The 23,742-nt window shown below is 42.4% G+C and overlaps 1 protein-coding gene across 2 annotated transcripts in view; it reads right to left on the bottom strand.

Moving 5' to 3' along the window:
- fig4a (FIG4 phosphoinositide 5-phosphatase a) overlaps nt 1-23,742 on the bottom strand; it is a 104,836-nt gene that overhangs the window by 61,885 nt on the left and 19,209 nt on the right. Inside the window, exons 1-8 of one of the 2 annotated variants that reach the window (XM_036976023.1) lie at nt 18,583-18,768; nt 17,437-17,593; nt 16,810-16,860; nt 15,101-15,252; nt 14,555-14,683; nt 10,837-10,937; nt 10,242-10,404; nt 3,538-3,635 (exon numbers count right to left, since the gene is read on the bottom strand). In XM_036976023.1, the coding sequence (XP_036831918.1) occupies nt 3,538-3,635; nt 10,242-10,404; nt 10,837-10,937; nt 14,555-14,683; nt 15,101-15,252; nt 16,810-16,860; nt 17,437-17,537 (795 nt within the window). In that variant the 5' untranslated portion in view covers nt 17,538-17,593; nt 18,583-18,768. Of the gene's footprint in view, nt 1-3,537; nt 3,636-10,241; nt 10,405-10,836; nt 10,938-14,554; nt 14,684-15,100; nt 15,253-16,809; nt 16,861-17,436; nt 17,594-18,582; nt 18,769-23,742 lie in introns of those variants that run through there. The other variant, XM_021600720.2, reaches the window with a different exon arrangement.

Genomic DNA, 23,742 nt, shown 5'->3' on the forward strand with positions numbered 1-23,742 from the left:
TTTCCAAACGCCTGAAGGTACTAAGCTCATCTGTACAAACAATAGTACACAAGTATAAACACAATGGGACCACGCAGCCATCATTACCGCTCAGGAAGGAGACGCATTCTGTCTCCTAGAGATGAACGTACTTTGGTGCCAAAAGTGCAAATCAATCCCAGAACAACAGCAAAGGACCTTGTGAAGATGCTGGAGGAAACAGGTACAAAAGTATCTATATCCACAGTAAAACGACATAACCTGAAAGGCCGCTCAGCAAGAGAGAAGCCACTGCTTCAAAACCACCATAAAAAAAAGTCAGACTACGGTTTGCAACTGCACATGGGGACAAAGATTGTACTTTTTGGAGAAATGTCCTCTGGTCTGATGAAACAAAAATAGAACCGTTTGACCATAATGACCATTGTTATGTTTGGAGGGAAAAGGGGGAGGCTTGCAAGCCAAAGAACACCATCCCAACCATGAAGCACAGGGGTGGCTGCATCATGTTGTGGGGATGCTTTGCTGCAGGAGGGACTGGTGCACTTCACAAAATAGATGGCGTCATGAGGGAGGAAAATTATGTGAATATATTGAGGAAACATCTCAAGACATCAGTCAGGAAGTTAAAGCTTGGTCGCAAATGGGTCTTCCAAATGGACAATGACCCCAAGCATACTTCCAAAGTTGTGGTGAAATGGCTTAAGGATAACAAAGTCAAGGTATTGGAGTGGCCATAACAAAGCCCTGACCTCAATCCTATAGAAGATTTGTGGGCAGAACTGAAAAAGTGTGTGCAAGCAAGGAGGCCTACAAAACTGACTCAATCCTACACCAGCTCTGTCAGGAGGAATGGGACAAAATTAACCCAGCTTATTGTGGGAAGCTTGTGGAAGGCTACTGGAAACGTTGGACCCAAGTTAAACAATTTAAAGGCAATGCTACCAAATACTAATTGAGTGTATGTAAACTTCTGACCCACTGGGAATGTGATGAAAGAAATAAAAGCTGAAATAAATCATTCTCTCTACTATTATTCTGACATTTCACATTCTTACAATAAAGTGGTAATCCTAACTGACCTAAAACAGGGAATTTTTACTAGGATTAAATGTCAGGAAATGTGAAAAACTGAGTTTAAATGTATTTGGCTAAGGTGTATGTAAACTTCCGACTTCAACTGTATATACTACCACTGGTGTGTGTCCAAATTTGACATTCTTGGTTCCAACCGCTGTGTCTTTGTGAGACGCAGAGTAGATGAACGGATTATCTCCGCATGTGTGGTTCCCACCGTGAATCTTGGAGGAGGAGGTGTGATGGTGTGGGGGTGACAATGTTGGTGATTTATTCAGAATTCAAGGCACACTGAACCACAGCATTCTGCAGCAATACGCCATCCCCTCTGGGTTGCACTTAATGGAAGTATCCTTTGTTTTTCAACAGGACAATGACCCAACATCTCCAGGCTGCGTAAGGGTTATTTGACCAAGAAGGAGAGTGATGGAGTGCTGCATCAGATGACCTGGCCTCCACAATCACCCAACCTCAACCCAATTGAGATGGTTTGGGATGAGTTGGACCACAGTGAAGGAAAAGAAGGCAACAAGTGCTCAGCATATGTGGGAACTCCTTCAAGAAAAGCATTCCAGGTGAAGCTGGTTGAGAGAATGCCAAGAGTGTGCAAAGAATGCCAAGAGGGTGGCTACTTTGAAGAATCAAAAATATATTTAGATTTTTTAAACATGATTCCATATGTGTTATTTCATCGTTTTTACGTCTTCACTATTATTCTACAATGTAAAAAATAACAAAAATAAAGAAAAACCCTTGAATGAGTAGGTGTGTCCAAACTTTTGACTGGTACTGTATATACACTACCGTTCAAAAGTAAGTTTGTGGTCACTTAGAAATGTCCTTTTTTTTGTCCATTAAAATAACATCCAAATGATCGGAAATAAAGTGTAGACATTGTTAATGACTATTGTAGCTGGAAACGGCTGATTTTTTATGGAATATCCACATAGGCGTACAGAGGCCCATTATCAGCAACCATCACTATTGTGTTCCAATGGCACGTTGTGTTAGCTAATTTCAAAAAGGTTAATTGATCAATAGAAAACCCTTTTGCAATTATGTTAGCACAGTTGAAGACTGTTGTCTGAATAAAGAAGCAATAGAACGGGCCTTCTTTGACTAGTTGAGTATCTGGAGCATCAGCATTTGTGGGTTCGATTACAGGCTCAAAATGGCCAGAAACAAATAAGTTTCATCTGAAACTAGTCAGTCTATTCTTGTTCTGAGAAATTAAAGCTATTCCATGCGAGAAATTACCAAGAAACTGAAGATCTATGTACTACTCCTTTCACAGAACAGTGCAAACTGGCTCTAACCAGAATAGAAAGAGGAGTGGGAGGCCCCAGTGCACAACTGAGCAAGAGGGTCTAGTTTTTATATATATATTTTTTACCTTTATTTAACTAGGCAAGTCAGTTAAGAACAAATTCTTATTTTCAATGACGGCCTAGGAACAGTGGGTTAACTGCCTGTTCAGGGGCAGAACGACAGATTTTTGGACCTTGTCAGCTCGGGGGTTTGAACTTGCAACCTTCTGGTTACTAGTCCAACACTCTAACCACTAGGCTACCCTGCCGCAGATGCCTCACAAGTCCTCACCTGTCAGCTTCATTAAATAGTACCCGCAAAACACGAGGCAACTCCGGGACGCTGGCCTTCTAGGAGAAATGAAAAGCCATATCTCTGTCCAGTGCCTATGTTCTTTTGCCCATCTTAATCTTTTGTTTTCATTGGCCAGTCTGAGATATGGCTTTTAAGTGACAAAATCAACTTGATACCCTCGTAATTTTCATCTCCCGATCCCTGGCTTCCATTGGCTCTATATTGGCCATCAATTCACATTTAGAGGGGCCGTTTCTATAGCGATTTAAAGGGAAAGACTCAGAAATACACAATGAAAACAGGTTGTCTACGCGGAGGGTGGATAATGAAATTCAGTCTGTCAGCCTTCTAAATAAATCTATTCCGCAGATTTCATTTAGAAAAAGCCCATGTTTTCACTCATGAACCTGTAGCCAATGGTTAGCGCCAATCTGCCATGAAGCAGCGCCACAGAGTTCTATTGAGCAGTGACCACTTTTTGATCATCCCGGTGAAGACATTCCATTCACTCAAAACATGCTCAATTCTCTGAGTATTCTCATGGTAGAGGCATGAGGTGTGGACTATTGCTTTTCTGACACAATTCTCTATTGAAAGGACATATTTGTATAAACCTTGAATGAATTAATCATTTTATGGGTGAACACACTACAATTTAAATGAAGTAAATGGATCCGTGGAGACAAACTGTGGAACAATCCTTTAACTGTCCGCTGATGTAACAGTATCGTAAATGGGTACTCTGAGGAAGGTTTCATCTATTGGACTCAGTTTCTACCAGAGTAATTATTCCGTTGTTCCATTAACAGTGTGACTGAGGTGTTGGTCTGAGGTGCCCTGTGGTGGGGGGTGCGGTGCAGTGAGGTGAGGTGCTGTTACCTTGACGAGGTTGAGGATGATGATGGGCGAGCCAAACCGCTGGAGCATCTGGTCAAAATGGAGGGCAGCTACATGGGCATAGGGGTCGGCCTGGTCCACTGAAACACAACAGAGAGAGGTCAGAGAGCAGCTACACTACCGTTCAAAAATGTGGGGTCACTTAGAAATGTCCTTGTTTTTGAAAGAAAGGCTTTTTTTTGTCCATTAAAATAACATAAAAATGATTGGAAATACAGTGTAGACATTGTTAATGTTGTAAATGACTATTGTACATGAAAACGACAGATATTTTATGGGATATCTACATAGAGGCCCATTATCAGCAACCACGTTGTGTTAGCTAATCCAAGTGTATCATTTTAAAAGGCTAATTGATCATTAGAAAACCCTTTTGCAATTATTTTAGCACAGTTGGAAACTGTTGTCTGATTAAAGAAGCAATAAAACTGGCCTTCTTTAGACTAGTTGAGTATCTGGAGCATCAGCATTTGTGGGTTTGATTACAGGCTCAAAATGCCCAGAAACAAATAACTTTCTTCTGAAACTTGTCAATCTATAATTGTTCTGAGAAATGAAGGCTATTCCATGCGAGAACTTGCCAAGAAACTGAAGATCTCATACAACACTGTGTACTACTCCCTTCACAAAACAGAGCAAACTGTCTCTAAACAGAATAGAAAGAGTGGGAGAAGAGAAAGAGGAGAAGCAGACGCCTCAAGTCTTCAACTAAATAATACCTGCAAAACACCAGTCTCAACGTCAACAGTGAAGAGGGGACTCCTGGATGCTGGCTTTCTAGGCAGGGTTGCAAAGAAAAAAAACATCTCAGACTGGCCAATAAAAATAAAATATTAAGATGGGCAAAAGTACACAGACACTGGACAGAGGAACTCTGGTTCACGGAGTCGCCTCTTCACTGTTGACGTTGAGACTGGTGTTTTGCAGGTATTATTTAGTTGAAGACTTGAGGCGTCTGTTTCTCAAACTAGACACTCTAATGTACTTGTCCTCTTGCTCAGTTGTGCATCGGGGCCTACCACTCTTTATATTCTGGTTAGAGCCAGTTTGTGCTGTTCTGTGAAGGGAATAGTACACAGCGTTGTATGAGATCTTCAGTTTCTTCGCAATTTCTCAAAATTTCAGAATAAAGTTAATTGTTTCTGACCATTTTGAGCCTGTAATTGAACCCACAAATGCTGATGCTCTAGATACTCAACTAGTCTAAAGAAGGACAGTTTTATTGCTTCTTCAATCAGAACAACAGTTTTCAGCTGTGCTAACATAATTGCAGAAGGGTTTTCTAGTGATCAATAAGCCTTTTAAAATGATAAACTTGGATTAGCTAACACACCGTGCCATTGGAACACAGGAGGGATGGTTGCTGATAATGGGCCGTTTCCATGTACAATAGTCATTTACAACATTAACAATGTATTTCTGATCAATTTGATGTTATTTTAAATGGACAAAGAAATGGCTTTTCTTTCAAAAACAAGGACATTTCCAAGTGACCCCAAACTTTTGAACGGTAGTGTACATGGGCGCACGGGTCGGCCTGGTCCACTGAGAATACAACAGAGAGAGGTTAGAGGGCAGATACATGGGCGTAGGGGTCGGCCTGGTCCACAGACGCAACAGAGCGAGGTCAGAGGTTAGAGGGCAGATACATGGGCATAGGGCTTGACCTGGTCTACTGAGACACAACAGAGAGAGGTCAGAAGGCAGCTACATGGGCGTATAGGTAGGCCTGGCCTACTGAGGTGCAACAGAGAGAGGTTAGCTACATGGCCGTAGGGGTCACTTTAGCATCTAGTTCACTCAACTCTATTTTGACTGAGTGATGAGCAAACATTAAGGTTTAGGATGTTAGAAGGAAAGTGGGATACCTAGTCAGTTGTACAAGTGAAATGTGTCTTCCGCATTTATCCCAACCCCTCTGAATCAAAGCCATGCCACTGGCTGTATCATAAGGTAATAATGTTTGATATAATGATTCATAAGCATTTCATAAGACCAACCAAAAGGTAACCTAGAAACATTAAGGTGTCATGTCTTTGGCTATGCCGGATGAAGTGATATAACATGCTATTCTATAAAATCCTTTCTCCGTAATTAAAATGACCTGATTGAGCTAATCATGTAAATGTAATTAACTAGAGAGTCGGGGAACCACAAAATAATATTTATATAGCTGTTATCTTCCGAATAAACTCTTAAAGACCTAGTAATATTTTAGATCAATAGCAGTCAATATTAATCGTCACCTTAATTCAGTCTCATCTGAAAGTGGTAAATTCTTGGTTATCTTCACGAATCCTGGTTGAATCAGCAATACAAAATTGGGTTTAATTATTTACAGTGCCTTGCGAAAGTATTCGGCCCCCTTGAACTTTGCGACCTTTTGCCACATTTCAGGCTTCAAACATAAAGATATAAAACTGTATTTTTTTGTGAAGAATCAACAACAAGTGGGACACAATCATGAAGTGGAACGACATTTATTGGATATTTCAAACTTTTTTAACAAATCAACAACTGAAAAATTGGGCGTGCAAAATTATTCAGCCCCTTTACTTTCAGTGCAGCAAACTCTCTCCAGAAGTTCAGTGAGGATCTCTGAATGATCCAATGTTGACCTAAATGACTAATGATGATAAATACAATCCACCTGTGTGTAATCAAGTCTCCGTATAAATGCACCTGCACTGTGATAGTCTCAGAGTTCCGTTAAAAGCGCAGAGAGCATCATGAAGAACAAGGAACACACCAGGCAGGTCCGAGATACTGTTGTGAAGAAGTTTAAAGCCGGATTTGGATACAAAAAGATTTCCCAAGCTTCAAACATCCCAAGGAGCACTGTGCAAGCGATAATATTGAAATGGAAGGAGTATCAGACCACTGCAAATCTACCAAGACCTAGCCGTCCCTCTAAACTTTCAGCTCATACAAGGAGAAGACTGATCAGAGATGCAGCCAAGAGGCCCATGATCACTCTGGATGAACTGCAGAGATCTACAGCTGAGGTGGGAGACTCTGTCCATAGGACAACAATCAGTCAAATCTGGCCTTTATGGAAGAGTGGCAAGAAGAAAGCCATTTCTTAAAGATATCCATAAAAAGTGTTGTTTAAAGTTTGCCACAAGCCACCTGGGAGACACACCAAACATGTGGAAGAAGGTGCTCTGGTCAGATGAAACCAAAATTGAACTTTTTGGCAACAATGCAAAACGTTATGTTTGGCGTAAAAGCAACACAGCTCATCAGCCTGAACACACCATCCCCACTGTCAAACATGGTGGTGGCAGCATCATGGTTTGGGCCTGCTTTTCTTCAGCAGGGACAGGGAAGATGGTTAAAATTGATGGGAAGATGGATGGAGCCAAATACAGGACCATTCTGGAAGAAAACCTGATGGAGTCTGCAAAAGACCTGAGACTGGGACGGAGATTTGTCTTCCAACAAGACAATGATCCAAAACATAAAGCAAAATCTACAATGGAATGGTTCAAAAATAAACATATCCAGGTGTTAGAATGGCCAAGTCAAAGTCCAGACCTGAATCCAATCAAGAATCTGTGGAAAGAACTGAAAACTGCTGTTCACAAATGCTCTCCATCCAACCTCACTGAGCTCAAGCTGTTTTGCAAGGAGGAATGGGAAAAAAATTCAGTCTCTCGATGTGCAAAACTGATAGAGACATACCCCAAGCGACTTACACCTGTAATCGCAGCAAAAGGTGGCGCTACAAAGTATTAACTTAAGGGGGCTGAATCATTTTGCACGCCCAATTTTTCAGTTGTTGATTTGTTAAAAAAGTTTGAAATATCCAATAAATGTCGTTCCACTTCATGATTGTGTCCCACTTGTTGTTGATTCTTCACAAAAAAATACAGTTTTATATCTTTATGTTTGAAGCCTGAAATGTGGCAAAAGGTCACAAAGTTCAAGGGGGCAGAATACTTTCGCAAGGCACTGTATTTACTAAATACCTAACTAATCACACAGAATTACATATACACAGAATTAATTATACCTTGATTACGTCATAAAGGAAAACGTCCCTAGCGGGCGGAACAGATAGGACTGCTGGTTACACAAAAGAAAAGGGCTGGGTGTGAGTGAGAGAGCGGGAAGACTGAGGACCAAAGGAAGAAGCTGTGCTTTCATAAATACAGTATTTTATGCATTCTAAATTACCACCCATTTGGAAAAGGAAAATGCAATAAATATTTACTCTGAGCTGCGCTTCGGTAGGTTGGTGGTAGATGGAAGGCTGTGTTGCCAAACCGAGTCCTTTGAAGAATGTCTCTGGTGGTCAATTGGATACGTTGTAGTAACGTCATTGTGTGATAGACGGGATACTCGGTCTGTTCCTTCCTAACCCTCGTTTGCAGCTGCTGTTGCTAACTCAACGGCTAGGAGGTATCACTTATGTAGTGAATAAGAGTTCAAAGTTCATACCATTCGCAACCAAAGCTCACGCTGATGTTGGCTTCGTTCTGTATTATTATCTGAACCATTCTGACATTGGACCGTCGTCCTCACATCCTCGGAACAGGAGGTTACATTTTCTTCAAGGCTTATATAGTGGAGGAAGAAAAGGGGCATGTTTCAGAGTTTACAACCTATGTCTCTTCACGTGGGCGGGCCACTGGTCGGACCTAATTCACTCATGAAAACCCAATTCTCACATTTTAGAAGCTAAAATCACATTTCATCCCATCACAAATAATTTCATATTCAAACATTTAAATTGAACAACAATTCCATGTGAATCTGATAACTCTGATGGGAAGACTTTACACTGTAGAGTTTATGTCATTTTATCATTGATGAGAATGTCTCAGATGACAACCGAACTGACATCATATTCATTAAGTACCACTGCATATGTTCAATTACCGGATTACCAGAATATAGTTCATTTCCCCCCACCTTCTGATGTTCCCAGAATCTCTATGTTAAGCAAGGGGTTTTCAAATGTAACATCAGTAGGGTAGAGAGAGGAAAAAGGGGGGGAAGAGGTATTTATGACTGTCATAAACCTACCCTCAGGCCAACGTCATGTCAAAGGTCATCTAACCTGCTGTTGGTTATACAGTAGAGTATTATTATACCGTAACTAACACGCATGCCCATTTTCTTTCTGCCCCTCTCTCCATCATTTTACCCATCCGTTCTATTCTTTCAGTGTTATGACTTCATGTGGTGGTCACGCAGACCCCCACACCTGCAGATAATTCAGCCAACCAAATGAAGATCTGGGTCAGTCAAACATGTTTTCCCTTATGATCAGTCATGAGGGGAAATCACTCAGTTGTAAATGGTGATGTTGGGTAACCAGGGCGAGAAGAGGGGGGCTGACTGAGGCCATTTTATAAGGCCCTCATCCTCGTTCCCTCGTGGGTCGTCATGATTAGGACGAGGAAGCATGAAAAGACACGCTTCTCTTCAACCCTCCCTACAAAGCTATTCACCTACTTAAGCATGTCATAAAGTCAACAGGAGGCTTGTGTAACCGCAGTCTCATTTTTCAGGACCGGCTGGCTGGGTGGTGACTGACCACTTGATGTCCCACCAGGGTCTTCCTGATCGTCTACCTGTCCTAAATTCACTAATGGCTGATGATCTTGGAGCCGACAGACATCATTATCGAACAAAAATTGACATGTAATTGGACATCTTTGTGTCTATGGGCTTCTATATCTGTGTGTGTGCCTGATGCCATATCGCTGAATTGATTTAATGGATTAGCTGAATGACGTTTGAGCGGGAGCTTCATGAAATGGATTTCCATGGCTGAACAGCTGCACACAAGCCCAAGATCCACATGCACAATGCCAAGCGTTGGCTGGAGTGCTGTAACGCTCTTTGCCATTGGACTCTGGAGCAGTGGAAACACATTCTCTGTAGTGATGAATCACACTTCACCATCTGGCAGTCCAACGGACTAATCTGGGTTTGGCGGATGCCAGGAGAACACTACCTGACCCAATGCATAGTGATGTTATATCAGCAAAGGGGGGGACCAACTCCATATTAATGCCCATGATTTTGGAATGAGATGTTCGACGAGCAGGCGTCAACATACTTTTGGTTATGTAGTGTAGATAGACAGATGGGAGAGGGAAGGTAAGGTCCCCATCACATAGATCTGGAGGACACACTAGCTCTCTCTGTACATTACATCTCTGCATTATGCATGTAAATGTCATCCTAGGATGGACTGAAAACCAAATGGAGGATGAGAGGAAAATATCCTTTCATATACAAATGCATGCGGGCGGGCGCGCGCATACACACATCTTGGGACAAGCTCTCAATCTCTTAAGTAAATATCATCCATGATGGACTGTAGGCCAAATGGGGTAAAAGAGGAAATAATTTAATGCAGTCGAGTCCACACACACAAACTGCAGTCTCTCTCCACCTTTTCAATCTCTGAGACCATCTGATCCTCACACACTCCCTAGGATGTATCCTGCTGGAGTCATAATGAGAAACAGAGATGGATGAAAAGAGGAGAGAAAATCTCTGTTTGGCCAGAGTATAGTTTATAGTGTTACTACTACTGTAAGTGCTGTAGTAATGTGTATCTTATGGCATATTGGTGATAGGGGTATGTCCAGACAGAGACCAGTAGACCACATTATATTAATGATACTGTACAGTGTATACGATACCTAATGATGATAATATCTTACATCGTATAGGTGGTTTAGGCATCATGGTGGAGATGTCCTGGGACCAATAGAGGGGAACAGAACCCCTGACCTGAACGTACGAAGAGTAACTCCCTGCCGTGAATGACATCACAGACGCATCGTGGATGATCTGCTCAGTCTCCACCTCATTGGCTACGTCACCCTGCAGAGGACCAGATGAAAACAGGTTTACAGACAATATACAGAGAGAACCACATGGATCTACACACTCTTAGATGGCCCCATAGTTGTTTCTTTCATTGTTCAACAGTTTTGACCTGTAATTGACAGGAGTGGACCATATACTGGACCAGAAAGTCATCCCAAAATGAGCACACACACACACACAAACCTTACGAATGTCAATCCTGGCCTAAACTAAGCCGCGCAGAGGGAATAATAGACACATAATTTGGCCTCAAAAACACAGCATACTGAACCCCTTTACCACCAAACTACACACACAAAAAGGAGATGCAGAGACACGGAGGTTACATTAACCTCACACCCCCTCCTTTGTGCCATGCTGCTATTATATAACACCGGGGGCGACTTCGCCCTGTTGTCGTGGCGACAAGATGAGGCAGGAGGTTACCTCGCAGTTGGCTCCTCTCTTGAGGAAGCGGGTGCCAGCAAATTTACTGGAGCGCCTGGCGATGAGGGTGACATGAACCGGACGACCGTAGATCAGGAGCTCTTCACACAGAGGTTAAGGTGGGACACACACAGATGTAACATAAAAAGGCAAAGTGTCATTGATTTCAAATAACAATTAGTAAATTACTGAAATGGTATTGTAATTCACTCGCCACGCAAAACACCTAGGATAAGAGAGATACTTCAAAGAGGGAGACAAGCTGGTGGTTTGGCACTTCCCAACTTACTGTTTCACTACTGGGCAGCTACTATTCAGAAGATTTTGGTCTGGTGTAATTCTCCAAGTACCAACTGGTGCTCAATAGAAGCACATTCTTTCCAATCATCCCTTCTCTTCTTTAATCTGTGCCCCACTATCCATGTGTCCTTCAGAGTACACTACAAATAATATTGTGCTCTCTACTTTGAAGATCTGGAGAAAAAAAATGTCAGCATTTTAGACTTTCTGCCCCTTATCTTCTACTCCCTATTTGGAACAACCATCCATTTCTACCCTCCACACTTGACCAGGCTTTTTTTTTTGTGGCGTGAGAGAGGTTTGGTATGTTTCAAATATTTTTTTTTAATGTATATATTTTTTTAGAAGGGACCTCTGCCAGTTTTAATGATCTTGTGGCTAAATGTAATCTGCTTCAATCTCTTCCGCTATTTCCAAGCTCGTAATTTAGTTAGTTCTAACTTTCCTACCTTCCTTAATCACCTCCTAACACGCTATTAGAAGGGATCCTGTCACTCCCGCAGATATGGGGACATCTCATATGATGATGTTATGCTCTCCTCTGAAAACCTCTCCCATCAACAAACTAAAGACTGACTGGAGAAGAGAACTTGACCTGACATAAGACTAGTCAGAGGAGGCACTTCTTCGGGTTAACATCTTCCTGTGCTCGGTTAAGTTCAAATCAGATCAAAGTGTTGCACAAAATTCATTACAAAAAACGATTCATTTTCCCTCAGAGACAAATGACACGATGTGCAATGTCTCCCGCTGATCACAGTCACATGTTTTACTCATGCTCTAAGCAGTCAAGGGTTTTGTTCTTCCTTTCTAACTACTCTCTCTAAAGGTATTGATATTGACCTGCAGTCTTGTCCTTTGATAGCTATATTTGGACGTCCATTTGTGCTGTCTATTCTCACCTAAAGTAAAGCAGATGTAATGTTTGCTTCACTAGTAGCCCGCCAACAGATTTGGCTGAATTGGAAATATCCCAAACCAACCACTGAGTTCTTATGTCTTTTCTTAATTTAGAGTGCATGTACTGCTAACCTTTTTTCTGAGATGGCCACCTTTAATTTCCTTTTCTTGACAAATTACACCCTATTGACCAAGAACTTGGGACCAAAAGGGGGAGGGAAGGGATAGTGTGTTGTGATCTGTTGTAATTGTATTTTCATATGGAATGTTAGTTTGCTTGTTTATTTTTTTGGGGGGGTGGGGCTTCTCCAATAAGAAAAGGGGGGAAAAAGATATTGGTACTCATGTCAAGAATTGTAAAGTGTATACGTTTATATGTCTAATTCAAAAATGGGAGAAAAATGATTTGTAATTCACTTCCTGAATTGAAATGGAATTGCCCCTGTCAATCACTGTTCCCCTCTCTCTACCCTTTCTCTCGCACTAATTTACTAAGTCCCTCTCTTAAGTCTGTTTTCCTCTTAACCTCCATCACTTCCCCCATCTCAGTGCCTCTGCCTTTCTTCACCCCCCCCCCCCCCCCCCCCTCAGTTTCCTTCTATGAATTCTTCTGCCTGGGTTTCTCTGGGAAAAGAACCATGAGAGAAGGATGGCTTCCAGGAACCGTTGTCTAAACCCAGCGTCTGCAATGTGGCCCCCACTGCCCCTCTAACGAGCCAACCTGGTGAGACACACACACACTTACCCCTTGTGCTATTCAGTTTATTTGCTGTAAACCAGTGGTCCTCAACTGGTTGTCTCGGGAACCAAATTTTCTCAGTCGCAACCCAATATTAGCATCCCATTTTGTTGTTGTTGCAAAAATACAATCTGGAAAACTATTTAGAATGCTATATTGATAGTAGATGTAGCAATTATATGATAAGGGAACAACATTCCCACCGTTTTCCATGGTCAATAACTCTAATTTGCCAATATTATTGATGAAGAATGTTAATAAGCTGACTGATTTGAGACCACAAAATCAACCAAATCCACTAAGTAGCCCTGCTAATAGCTCTAGATAAGAAAATTCTGTGATTGAAAAAATAGTTTCAGAGGTAAAACAAATAAAACATGTAAGTAGGTTCATTATCAATTCCACACACCTTCTACATAGTTTAAGTTGTTTAAGTTCAGACTGAAGTGTTTTTCTATCCATTTCCTCTTTCATCACTGGGATACTGGGGAGTTCACGAATCTCATGACTGTGGAGGAGGTCATTCATTATTACTTGCGTATATAAAAAGCCAAGAACAACTTCAGTCAAGCAGAAGAGTCATTAGCTAAAACCTTTCATGGCTAAGAGGTGCAATGAATGGTTATAATGTCTTAATGTCTGCCTATAAGATCTGCACTGACGGATAGTTAAACTGGGCTCTCAAAATGAGGGACACAATTAATCAGATGTAGTTATTCTCAAGCACTTCTACCCAAGCATCCACACTCAAATATGCATCAACATAACCAAACCATGCATCAACATAACCAAACCATGCATCAACATAACCAAACCATGCATCAATATAACCAAAGTAGGCATACATTTTGTTTCAAGTGTGTTTTTCTTTGGCTTAGTGGACACACTAGCTGTGCTTTCCTAGTCTAAACAAAAAGAACCTGTCTAGCTAACCTAATATTTGTTTTCTTTTCCACCTCATATACCAGATGGGCAAAGTATGCAAAAGCTCCACTGTTTTCATACCTGATAAGCATTGCTTAATATTTTTATATAGACCATAATATAAACACAAATCGCTTAATGCAGCTTAGCAGACTGGCGAGCATCTATCTCATTAGGTATTCCATGTGCCCCCCAAACAAAAAAACTAAAAAAATGGTATTCCATGTGTTGTGGAACAAGAGGCAGGCACACACTTTCCAGTGAGCAGCATGCCAGACACATGATGGGGAGTGGAGGAGGCGGGGCGAGGGAAAAGAACACAAGAGGAACGGTGTTGTTTTCTAAAGGCTAACTGTCAAAAGACAGACGGACAGAAAGATGGAGGTCCGCAAACAACGTGTCCATCGACAATGACAATGGTAAAAGACTGATAATATATTGAATGCATAAACAAAATGTTCCATTGGAGATGATAAATGATGGTAATTAAGGTTAAAGTTACTACTGGTGATACAGGTGTGCCATCCCCGCAGCCTCAGCAATGGATTAGTCCACTGAGGCAGGCGTGAGTCAGACAGGTGTCTCGTGTGCCATAAAATATTTAAATAAAATGTATTTATTTATAAATATATATGCAACTGCTCGGTAAAAAAAAAATGAAGAATACTCGGTCAACCAGCAGCCTATCGAACAAACTATAGACCTGTCGATTAAATGGGGTCAGCCCTAGTGGATACCAACATCTGGAACATGGCAAAAGCACCAAGTCACTGACACAAGCACATATGCAGCACCTGACTACTAAACTGAACACTCTACTTTGCAGGTCGTAACCAGGCAGGAGAAAAAGGATACTGGACTGGCCACAGAAGCCATGAATGATGTACATGAGCCAATCAGGATGCACCGTGTCCTTGACGCGCTCCAGGAGCTTGCCGTTCCACACGTACTTGGCGTACGGTTCACTCTGGAGGCCGTGGAACACTGCAACGGAACCATTACATAGGAACACAAAACACCACAGAACAGCTTACATGGATGGACAGGATCAAGGAGGGGATGGTTTACCACCGATACAGTAGATTAGAACATGGAAACTGTATTGAGAGACAGATGAGCTGAATAAAGACTGGTTTTGGGCTAGTAGTGATGTCCTGATCAACCTTTTAGCTGGTGAATGGCTTTATGAGTGGCTTGAGTTGTGAGGATCTTTTTCTATTTGGGACCACTGACTGACTTAACGGGTTAAAAGATCAAGAAAACATTTCACAAAAAAAGGAATGGTATGTTACACTTGGTTATCAAATGGAAAGAAATGTGTTCAATAGAGTGTATTCACATGTTTTAAAACTGGATGAACTGGAGTTTAGGGAGAGTGTGAGAGGGCAGGAGCTGTCTGACCTTGTGTGGGCAGGCCCTCGTCCTCAAAGATGTCGAAGCTGTCCTGCTGTCTGCTGCTCCGTGTGTGCACCTCCTCCACTGTGCCCGGGTCACACGGGCTATGCAGCAGCGTCAGGTTGTACTGCAGGGAGTGGCTCAGGTCATAGCTGTAGCTGGGAGGGGTCAAAGTTCATAGGTGAAGAGGTCAACGAGGAAGAAGAACAACACTTCAATAATCAAAAATCAATGAGATGGATGAATGGAGTGATGCGTAAAAAGAATAATGATAGAAGAATGACCGAAAACAAAACATTTTGTTTTACACCTGACAGTACGTCTATTTTTTGTATATATTTTTTCTTGGCGATATACAATGTTTTTTTCCTTGAGGATATAAAAAAAGGTAGGGTCCCAAATGTATCTTCACCTGTCACTAGGGAGAAAAATGACCAGCTTGACAACAAGTCTGAGTGAGAACTGATAGGTCATCTGTGGAGCGAGTCGTGAATACACTATGTCAATACTGACCCTTTCAGTACAGGTTAACCTTTAGTACAGCTACTGATACAGTGGGCTTTAGATGGTAAGTGCTGAAGGGCATGATTCCAAGAGGAGTTAAGGGGAGTTGAGGTCTCTGTGTGTCTCTGTGTGTCACTCTGGCTTAATGACGAAAAACTGACAGACAGACAGACACTTCAGAAAGGAGTCCAAACAGTACTTTAATGATACATAACTATTGGTGGAAGTGATGTCATCTCTTATGTGTTTTTTTAAGTGAATTCAATTAAAGAAAATAAAATCTAATTCAATGGGTGGATGGAAATAAACAATAACCATTTGTTTTAATGAGATGTACACTGAGATAAAAACATTAAGAACACCTTCCTAATATTGAGTTGCACACCCTTTGTCCTCAGAACAGCCTCAAATCGTCAGGGCATGGACACTGCAAGGTGTCGAAACCTTTCCACAGGGATGCTGGCCCATGTTGACTCCAATGCTTCCCACAGTTAGGTCAAGTTGTCTGGATGTCCTTTGGGTGGGTGGACCATTCTTGACACACACAGGAAACTGTTGAGTGTGAAAAACCCAGCAGCATTGCAGTACTTGACACACTCAAATCGGTGCGCCTGGCAAACTCTGTTTAAAAGGCACTTAAATATTTTGTCTTCTCCATTCACCCTCTGAATAGCGCACATACACAATCCATGTCTTAATTGTCTCAAGGCTTAAAAATCCTTCTTTAACCCGTCTCCTCCCCTTCATCTACACCGACTGAAGTGGATTTCAATAAGGGATCGTAGCTTTCACCTAGATTCACCTGGTCAGTCTGTCATGGAACGTGTTTTGTACACTCACTGATTATTTGTGTAGTTTTAATGAGGAGGATGTTGATACATAAATCCATAAGAGTGTGGCTCTGTCCTCTCTCACCGATTCATAACATCACTGTAATAAAATATCCAGTCTTGAAAGTGTGTGTGTGTATATACGTGAGAGAGCGATAACCTCAGATGTACTGTGCATCTTGTGTGACATTTGTTCCAACAAAGTAACATACAAAAAAAGTGAAGAACTGTGAATAGCGTTTGACAGGTTCCATACTGCAGCAAACACCTGAGCCTCCTGATCACCAAGGCTTGTGACAAACAAAAGCATTGACTTGACAAACAACAGAAGAGAGATGCGGAGGAGTGGTTATTTTTAAGATCTCACACACACTTACTTACCTGAAGTAGAAGTTGCTGGACAGGTCCACATTCTGAAAGATCCTCACGTATCTATAAGAGGAGAAATAAACAGTCCCAATCTCTTATGGTTATGACCTGCACGTCATAACCAGGAGAGCATGGTTAGTTCAGGAGAGCATTTGAGCTAACCCTAACTCCTTTCCTAACATTAACCTAATTCCCCTAACCTGCCACGTGGCTGCGTAAGTTCTCCTAACCTGCTATGAAAAAGTAACTTCTGGTCGTAGCTGTATCCCACCTAGTCAGAACCTTTAATACTAGTGGCAGGAGTTTTTCATGTCGCATCACCACAGTCACATCACCGGAGTTGTGAGGTCACATAGGAAACAGTCCTAGTCTTTGAGATATAACATCATACATGTTACTTTCTCATCTCAATGAAAAGGGGAGACTAGAAAATGCCATAAGCATTTGCTGTGCACGGCAGGTTATATAGACCCATATACTGAGTGATCCTTAGCTGGTCACACTTAGTTAGTGGGTCAGTGAAGCTGTCACACTGTGTGTGTAAACTGAGAGAGAAACAAGTGAGAGAAAGAGGAAGGAAAGGAGAAAATCTCCAGTGGGGTGTGAGATGTTGGGTATATAACGGTTGACCTACTGTACCTGGCCTCGTCAGGATGTGTCACCCTCACTGAGTCATTGGGGATGTAGATCATGTTAGTATCCTCTATCTTGTATATGGAGTGACCACCAATGTCGGCCATCTTCCTCCGCTTGGTGATCAACACGAGGTAATAACCCTCAAGGAATCGGACAAAGCCTGCAAGACCAGGACAATGAATACACATGAACAGCACACATAAGATTAATATTACTATAGGACACCTCAAACCACCCAGATAACTTATACAACTCATATGAAACTTTTAACATGAACCTTTCCATCCTCAATGTTTTTTTCAAGACACATTTTCATACATCTATGTACAATATCTATTCTCATCTCAACAATCAAATGAGTGCTTATCTATGTGTGTGTGTGTGTGTGTCTTCATGATAGATGAGACCACTTGTTTTTCATGCTGCATGACCACAACACACTCACAGTCTGTTCATCTGTCTTACATCCTTCATTATCACATTCAAAATCTTTATTTTCAATTATATATATTTTCAATTACAAAATAATATGTTTTCAGTCCTGGAATGTGTATTCTGCTTCATGGAAAAGCTGAGTAGATGTTCTCTGAGAGCTTATTATTGTTTGTCAATCATATTAGTCAGGCTGTTTTCATATGATCTCCTCTTAGAGGTCACGGACCGCTAGAAACACAGACTATTAGCGCAATGTCACTTGGGCCAGTGTTTCCCAAACTCGGTCCTGGACCCCCACTCCGATTTACGTTAATGGGAGGGGATGAGATCATAGGTTACGCATCCTCCTGGAGGAAATGATCTACTCGGGATAGATGAGAGAAACCTCCATAGAAACAGCATAGGACATACATTCATATGGATATATGTTTGAGGATTGGGGGTGAGAGAATGGAATTTTGTAACTCAAAATCATACCCTTACCCATTTTACACCATCAGAACCACCCATTTTCTTGCCGTGACACATTGACATTCAATTTCCCTGCTTTGTCTGGGTCGGTGTGAGCGATTTCCTATATCAGTGGTTCCCAAATTGAACTCAGTCCGGCTTTCAACTTACTCTTGAAAGTTGTAATAGTAGAATGCAAAAGGTGTCATTTAGAAATTGGGTGGTGCATCATCAGTTCCTCTTGTCATGTCTGTCATCGCAAACCTTAGAGTGCTATTTGTCCAATGCTGGAAGGTGTGACATTAGTGCTAGTACGAACTCGGACCCAGGCGCAGAGAAACACAGCAGGCAGAGGTAAGGGTAAATCCAGAATATTTACTTAAGGTCTTCATAGCAAAACAACAAAGCAAGTGCATACGAGAACACTGAACAAAACAGGAGACCTGAGCAACTGGCCCAGTCCACAGAGGACCCTAAGTCATCCAGCAGGTGATCCCAATAAGCCCAATCAGGGTCACCTGGATACTGGAAGTAACCCAAGGGTGTTCTCCAGTGGCAACCTCAGGTAGTGTACTCAAGGGAGAAAACCTGACCTGTGACAGAAGGGAGTAAAAAAGTTTGAGAATCCCTGTTCTAGATCACCATCCAGCTCGATACAGAGGACTTCCAAGAAATGTTTCTCTGTAGGCCTTGCTATGTTACCTACGTAGCCAATTGCAATGATAGTCAATTTCAGATAGAAAAATAAATTGGGTGTCTGTGGGTGTGAATGTTTAAACTTTAAACAAAATTAGTGCTGAACGATTAACTGAAAAGTTGGTCCGTGGGGCGACGCACAATTGGCCTAGCGTCGTCCGGGTTAGGGAGGGTTTGGCCGGTAGGGAAATCCTTGTCTCATCGTGCACCAGCGACTCCTGTGGCGGGCCGGGCGCAGTGCACGCTAACCAAGATCGCCAGGTGCACAGTGTTTCCTCCGATACATTGGTGCGGCTGGCTTCCGGGTTGGATGGGCGCTGTGTTAAGAAGCAGTGCGGCTTGGTTGGGTTGTGTGTCGGAGGACGCATGACTTTCAACCTTCGTCTCTCTCGAGCCCGTACGGGAGTTGTAGCGATGAGACAAGATAGTAGCTACTAAAAACAATTGGATACAGTAAAAAAAACAGTAAAATACACAAAAAAAAGAAAGAAAAAAAAAGAAAACCGATCTCTCAAATGTCACCATTACGATTTTTTTTTTGATACCGCCTTAGGTGATACCGCCTTGCCACTTCGCAAGCCACAGCAGCAAAGTCCTGTTTGGCACTACTGTGAAGTTAAAAAATAAGGAAATACAACTTATGCAATGCTTAACCATCTGAAAGGGACTGACCGTGAGACATAGCAGTGGGAAGCAGGTATGTTAAGGGTGCTGCAGCACTCCCTGATAAAATCAGAATATTTTTTCTCTCTCTCAAAAGTTGTGAACTGTACCTTTACTATTCCTGTATGAACGCACCTAAATAGCAGCATCCCCCACCCCCATATAGTTTTAATGTAAAAAATGAAATTCTCCATTTGTCACATCCATAGTTTAGGTGATAAGGTATCATGGGCAGAGGTGGCCTGCACCCTGGCTTACATGCACTTCACCTGTGTGTGTGTGTGTGTGTGTGTGTGTTATATATACACACACACACACACATACATACAGTTGAAGTCAGAAGTTGACATACACCTTAGCCAAATACATTTAAACTCAGTTTTTTGCAATTCCTGACATTTAATCCTAGTAAAAATTCACTGTCTTAGGTCAGTTAGGATCAATTTATTTTAAGAATGTGAAATGTCAGAATAATAGTAGAGAGAATGATTTATTTCAGATTTGATTTCTTTCATCACATTCCCAGTGGGTCAGAAGTTTACATACACTCAATTAGTATTTGGTAGCATTGGCTTTAAATGGTTTAACTTGGGTCCAACGTTTCCAGTAGCCTTCCACAAGCTTTCCACAAAAAGTTGGGTGAATTTTGGCCCATTCCTCCTGACAGAGCTGGTGTAGGATTGGTCAGGGCTTTGTGATGGCCACTCCAATGCCTTAACTTTGTTGTCCTTAAGCCAATTTGCCACAACTTTGGAAGTATGCTTGGGGTCATTTTCCATTTGGAAGACCCATTAGCGATCAAAATGTAACTTCCTGACTGATGTCTTGAGATGTTGTTTCAATACATCCACATAATTTTCTGTCCTCATGATGCCATCTATTTTGTGAAGTGCACCAGTCCATACTGAAGCAAAGCAAAGCAAACCACAACATGATGCTGCCACCCCCGTTCTATACGGTTGGGATGGTGTTCTTCGGCTTGCAAACCTCCCCTTTTTTCCTCCAAACATGAGGATGGTCATTATGGCCAAAAGTTCTATTTTTGTTTCATCAGACCAGAGGACATTTCTACAAAAAGTACAATCTTTGTCGCCATGTTTTTATTTTATTTCACCTTTATTTAACCAGGTAGCGACATGGCCAAGATAAAGCAAAGAAGTGTGACACAGACAACAACACAGAGTTACATGGAGTAAACAATAAACAAGCCAATAACGCAATAAACAAGTCAATGACACAGTAGGAAAAAAAAGAAAGTCTATATACAGTGTGTGCAAAAGTCATGAGGAGGTAGGCAATAAATAGGCCATAGTAGCGAAGAATTACAATTTAGCAGATTAACACTGGAGTGATAAATGAGCAGATGATGAGGTGCAAGTAGAGATACTGGTGTGCAAAAGAGCAGAAAAGTAAATAAAAAACAGTATGGGGATGAGGTAGGTAGATTGGGTGGGCTATTTACAGATGGACTATGTACAGCTGCAGCGAGCGGCTAGCTGCTCAGATAGCTGATGTTTAAAGTTAGTGAGGGAAATATAAGTCTCCAGCTTCAGCGATTTTTGCAATTCGTTCCAGTCACTGGCAGCAGAGAACTGGAAAGAAAGGCGGCCAAATTAGGTGTTGGCTTTGGGGATGATCAGTGAGATATACCTGCTGGAACGTGTGCTACGGTTGGGTGTTGTTATCGTGACCAGTGAGCTGAGATAAGGCGGAGCTTTACTTAAAGATGACCCGGAGCCAGTGCGTCTGGCGACGAATATGTAGCAAGGGCCAGCCGACTAGAGCATACAGGTCGCAGTGGTGGGTGGTATAAGGTGATTTGGTAACAAAACAGATGGCACTGTGATAGCAAACTGGATGCAGTCTGAGTAGAGTATGTGCAGTTGCAAACCGTAGTCTGGCATTTTTATGGCGGTTTTGGAGCAGTGGCTTCTTCCTTGATGAGCGGCCTTTCAGGTTATGTCGATTTAGGACTTGTTAACTGTGGATATAGATACTTTTGTACCCGTTTCCTCCAGCATCTTCACAAGGTCCTTTGCTGTTGTTCTGGGATTGTACGTTCATCTCTAGGAGACAGAACGCATCTTCTTCCTGATGGGTATGACGGCTGCGTGGTCCCATGGTGTTTATACTTGCATACTATTGTTTGTACAGATGAACTTGGTACCTTCAGGCATTTGCAAATTGCTCCCAAGGAACCAGACTTGTGGAGATCTACAATTGTTTTTCTGAGGTCTTGGCTGATTTCTTTAGATTTTCTCATGATGTCAAGCAAAGAGTCACTGACTTTGAAGGTAGGCCTTGAAATACATCCACAGGTACACCTCCTATTGACTCAAATGATGTCAATAAGCCTATCAGAAGCGTCTAAAGCCATGACATCATTTTCTGGAATTTTCCAAGCTGTTTAAAGGCACAGTCAACTTAGTGTATGTAAACTTTTGACCAACTGGAATTGTGATACAGTGAACTAGAAGTGAAATAATCTGTCTGTAAACAATTGTTGGAAAAATTACTTGTGTCATGCACAAAGTAGATGTCCTTACCGACTTGCCAAAACTAGTTTGTTAACAAGAAATGTGTGGAGCGGTTGAAAAACAAGTTTTAAATGACTCCAACCTAAGTGTATGTAAACTTCCAACTTCAACTGTGAATGTATGCATATATACACTGCTCAAAAAAATAAAGGGAACACTTAAACAACACAATGTAACTCCAAGTCAATCACACTTCTGTGAAATCAAACTGTCCACTTAGGAAGCAACACTGATTGACAATAAATTTCACCTTCTGTTGTGCAAATGGAATAGACAACAGGTGGAAATGATAGACAATTAGCAAGACACCCCCAATAAAGGAGTGGTTCTGCAGGTGATAACCACAGACCACTTCTCAGTTCCTATGCTTCCTGGCTGATGTTTTGGTCACTTTTGAATGCTGCCGGTGCTTTCACTCTAGTGGTAGCATGAGACGGAGTCTACAACCCACACAAGTGGCTCAGGTAGTGCAGCTCATCCAGGATGGCACATCAATGCGAGCTGTGGCAAGAAGGTTTGCTGTGTCTGTCAGCGTAGAGTCCAGAGCATGGAGGCGCTAGGAGACAGGCCAGTACATCAGGAGACGTGGAGGAGGTCGTAGGAGGGCAACAACCCAGCAGCAGGACCGCTACTTCCGCCTTTGTGCAAGGAGGAGCAGGAGGAGCACTGCCAGAGCCCTGCAAAATGACCTCCAGCAGGCCACAAATGTGCATGTGTCTGCTTAAACGGTCAGAAACAGACTCCATGAGGGTGGTAATGAGGGCCCGACGTCCACAGGTGGGGTTGTGCTTACAGCCAAACACCGTGCAGGACGTTTGGCATTTACCAGAGAACACCAAGATTGGCAAATTCGCCACTGGCGCCCTGTGCTCTTCACAGATGAAAGCAGGTTCACACTGAGCACGTGACAGATGTGACAGTCTGGAGACGCCGTGGAGAACGTTCTGCTGCCTGCAACATCCTCCAGCATGACCAGTTTGGCGGTGGGTCAGTCATGGTGTGGGGTGGCATTTCTTTGGGGGGCCGCACAGCCCTCCATGTGCTCGCCAGAGGTAGCCTGACTGCCATTAGGTATCGAGATGAGATCCTCAGACCCCTTGTGAGACCATATGCTGGTGCGGTTGGCCCTGGGTTCCTCCTAATGCAAGACAATGCTAGACCTCATGTGGCTGGAGTGTGTCAGCAGTTCCTGCAAGAGGAAGGCATTGATGCTATGGACTGGCCCGCCCGTTCCCCAGACCTGAATCCAATTGAGCACATCTGGGACATCATGTCTCGCTACATCCACCAACGCCTCGTTGCACCACAGACTGTCCAGGATTTGGGGGATGCTTTAGTCCAGGTCTGGGAGGAGATCCCTCAGGAGACCATCCGCCACCTCATCAGGAGCATTCCCAGGTGTTGTAGGGAGGTCATACAGGCACGTGGAGGCCACACACACTACTGAGCCTCATTTTGACTTGTTTTAAGGACATTACATTGAAGTTGGATCAGCCTGTAGTGTGGTTTTCCACTTTAATTTTGAGTG

Source organism: Oncorhynchus mykiss, chromosome 4 (assembly GCF_013265735.2).
Source record: "Oncorhynchus mykiss isolate Arlee chromosome 4, USDA_OmykA_1.1, whole genome shotgun sequence".
NCBI classification, from domain to species: Eukaryota; Metazoa; Chordata; class Actinopteri; order Salmoniformes; family Salmonidae; genus Oncorhynchus; species Oncorhynchus mykiss.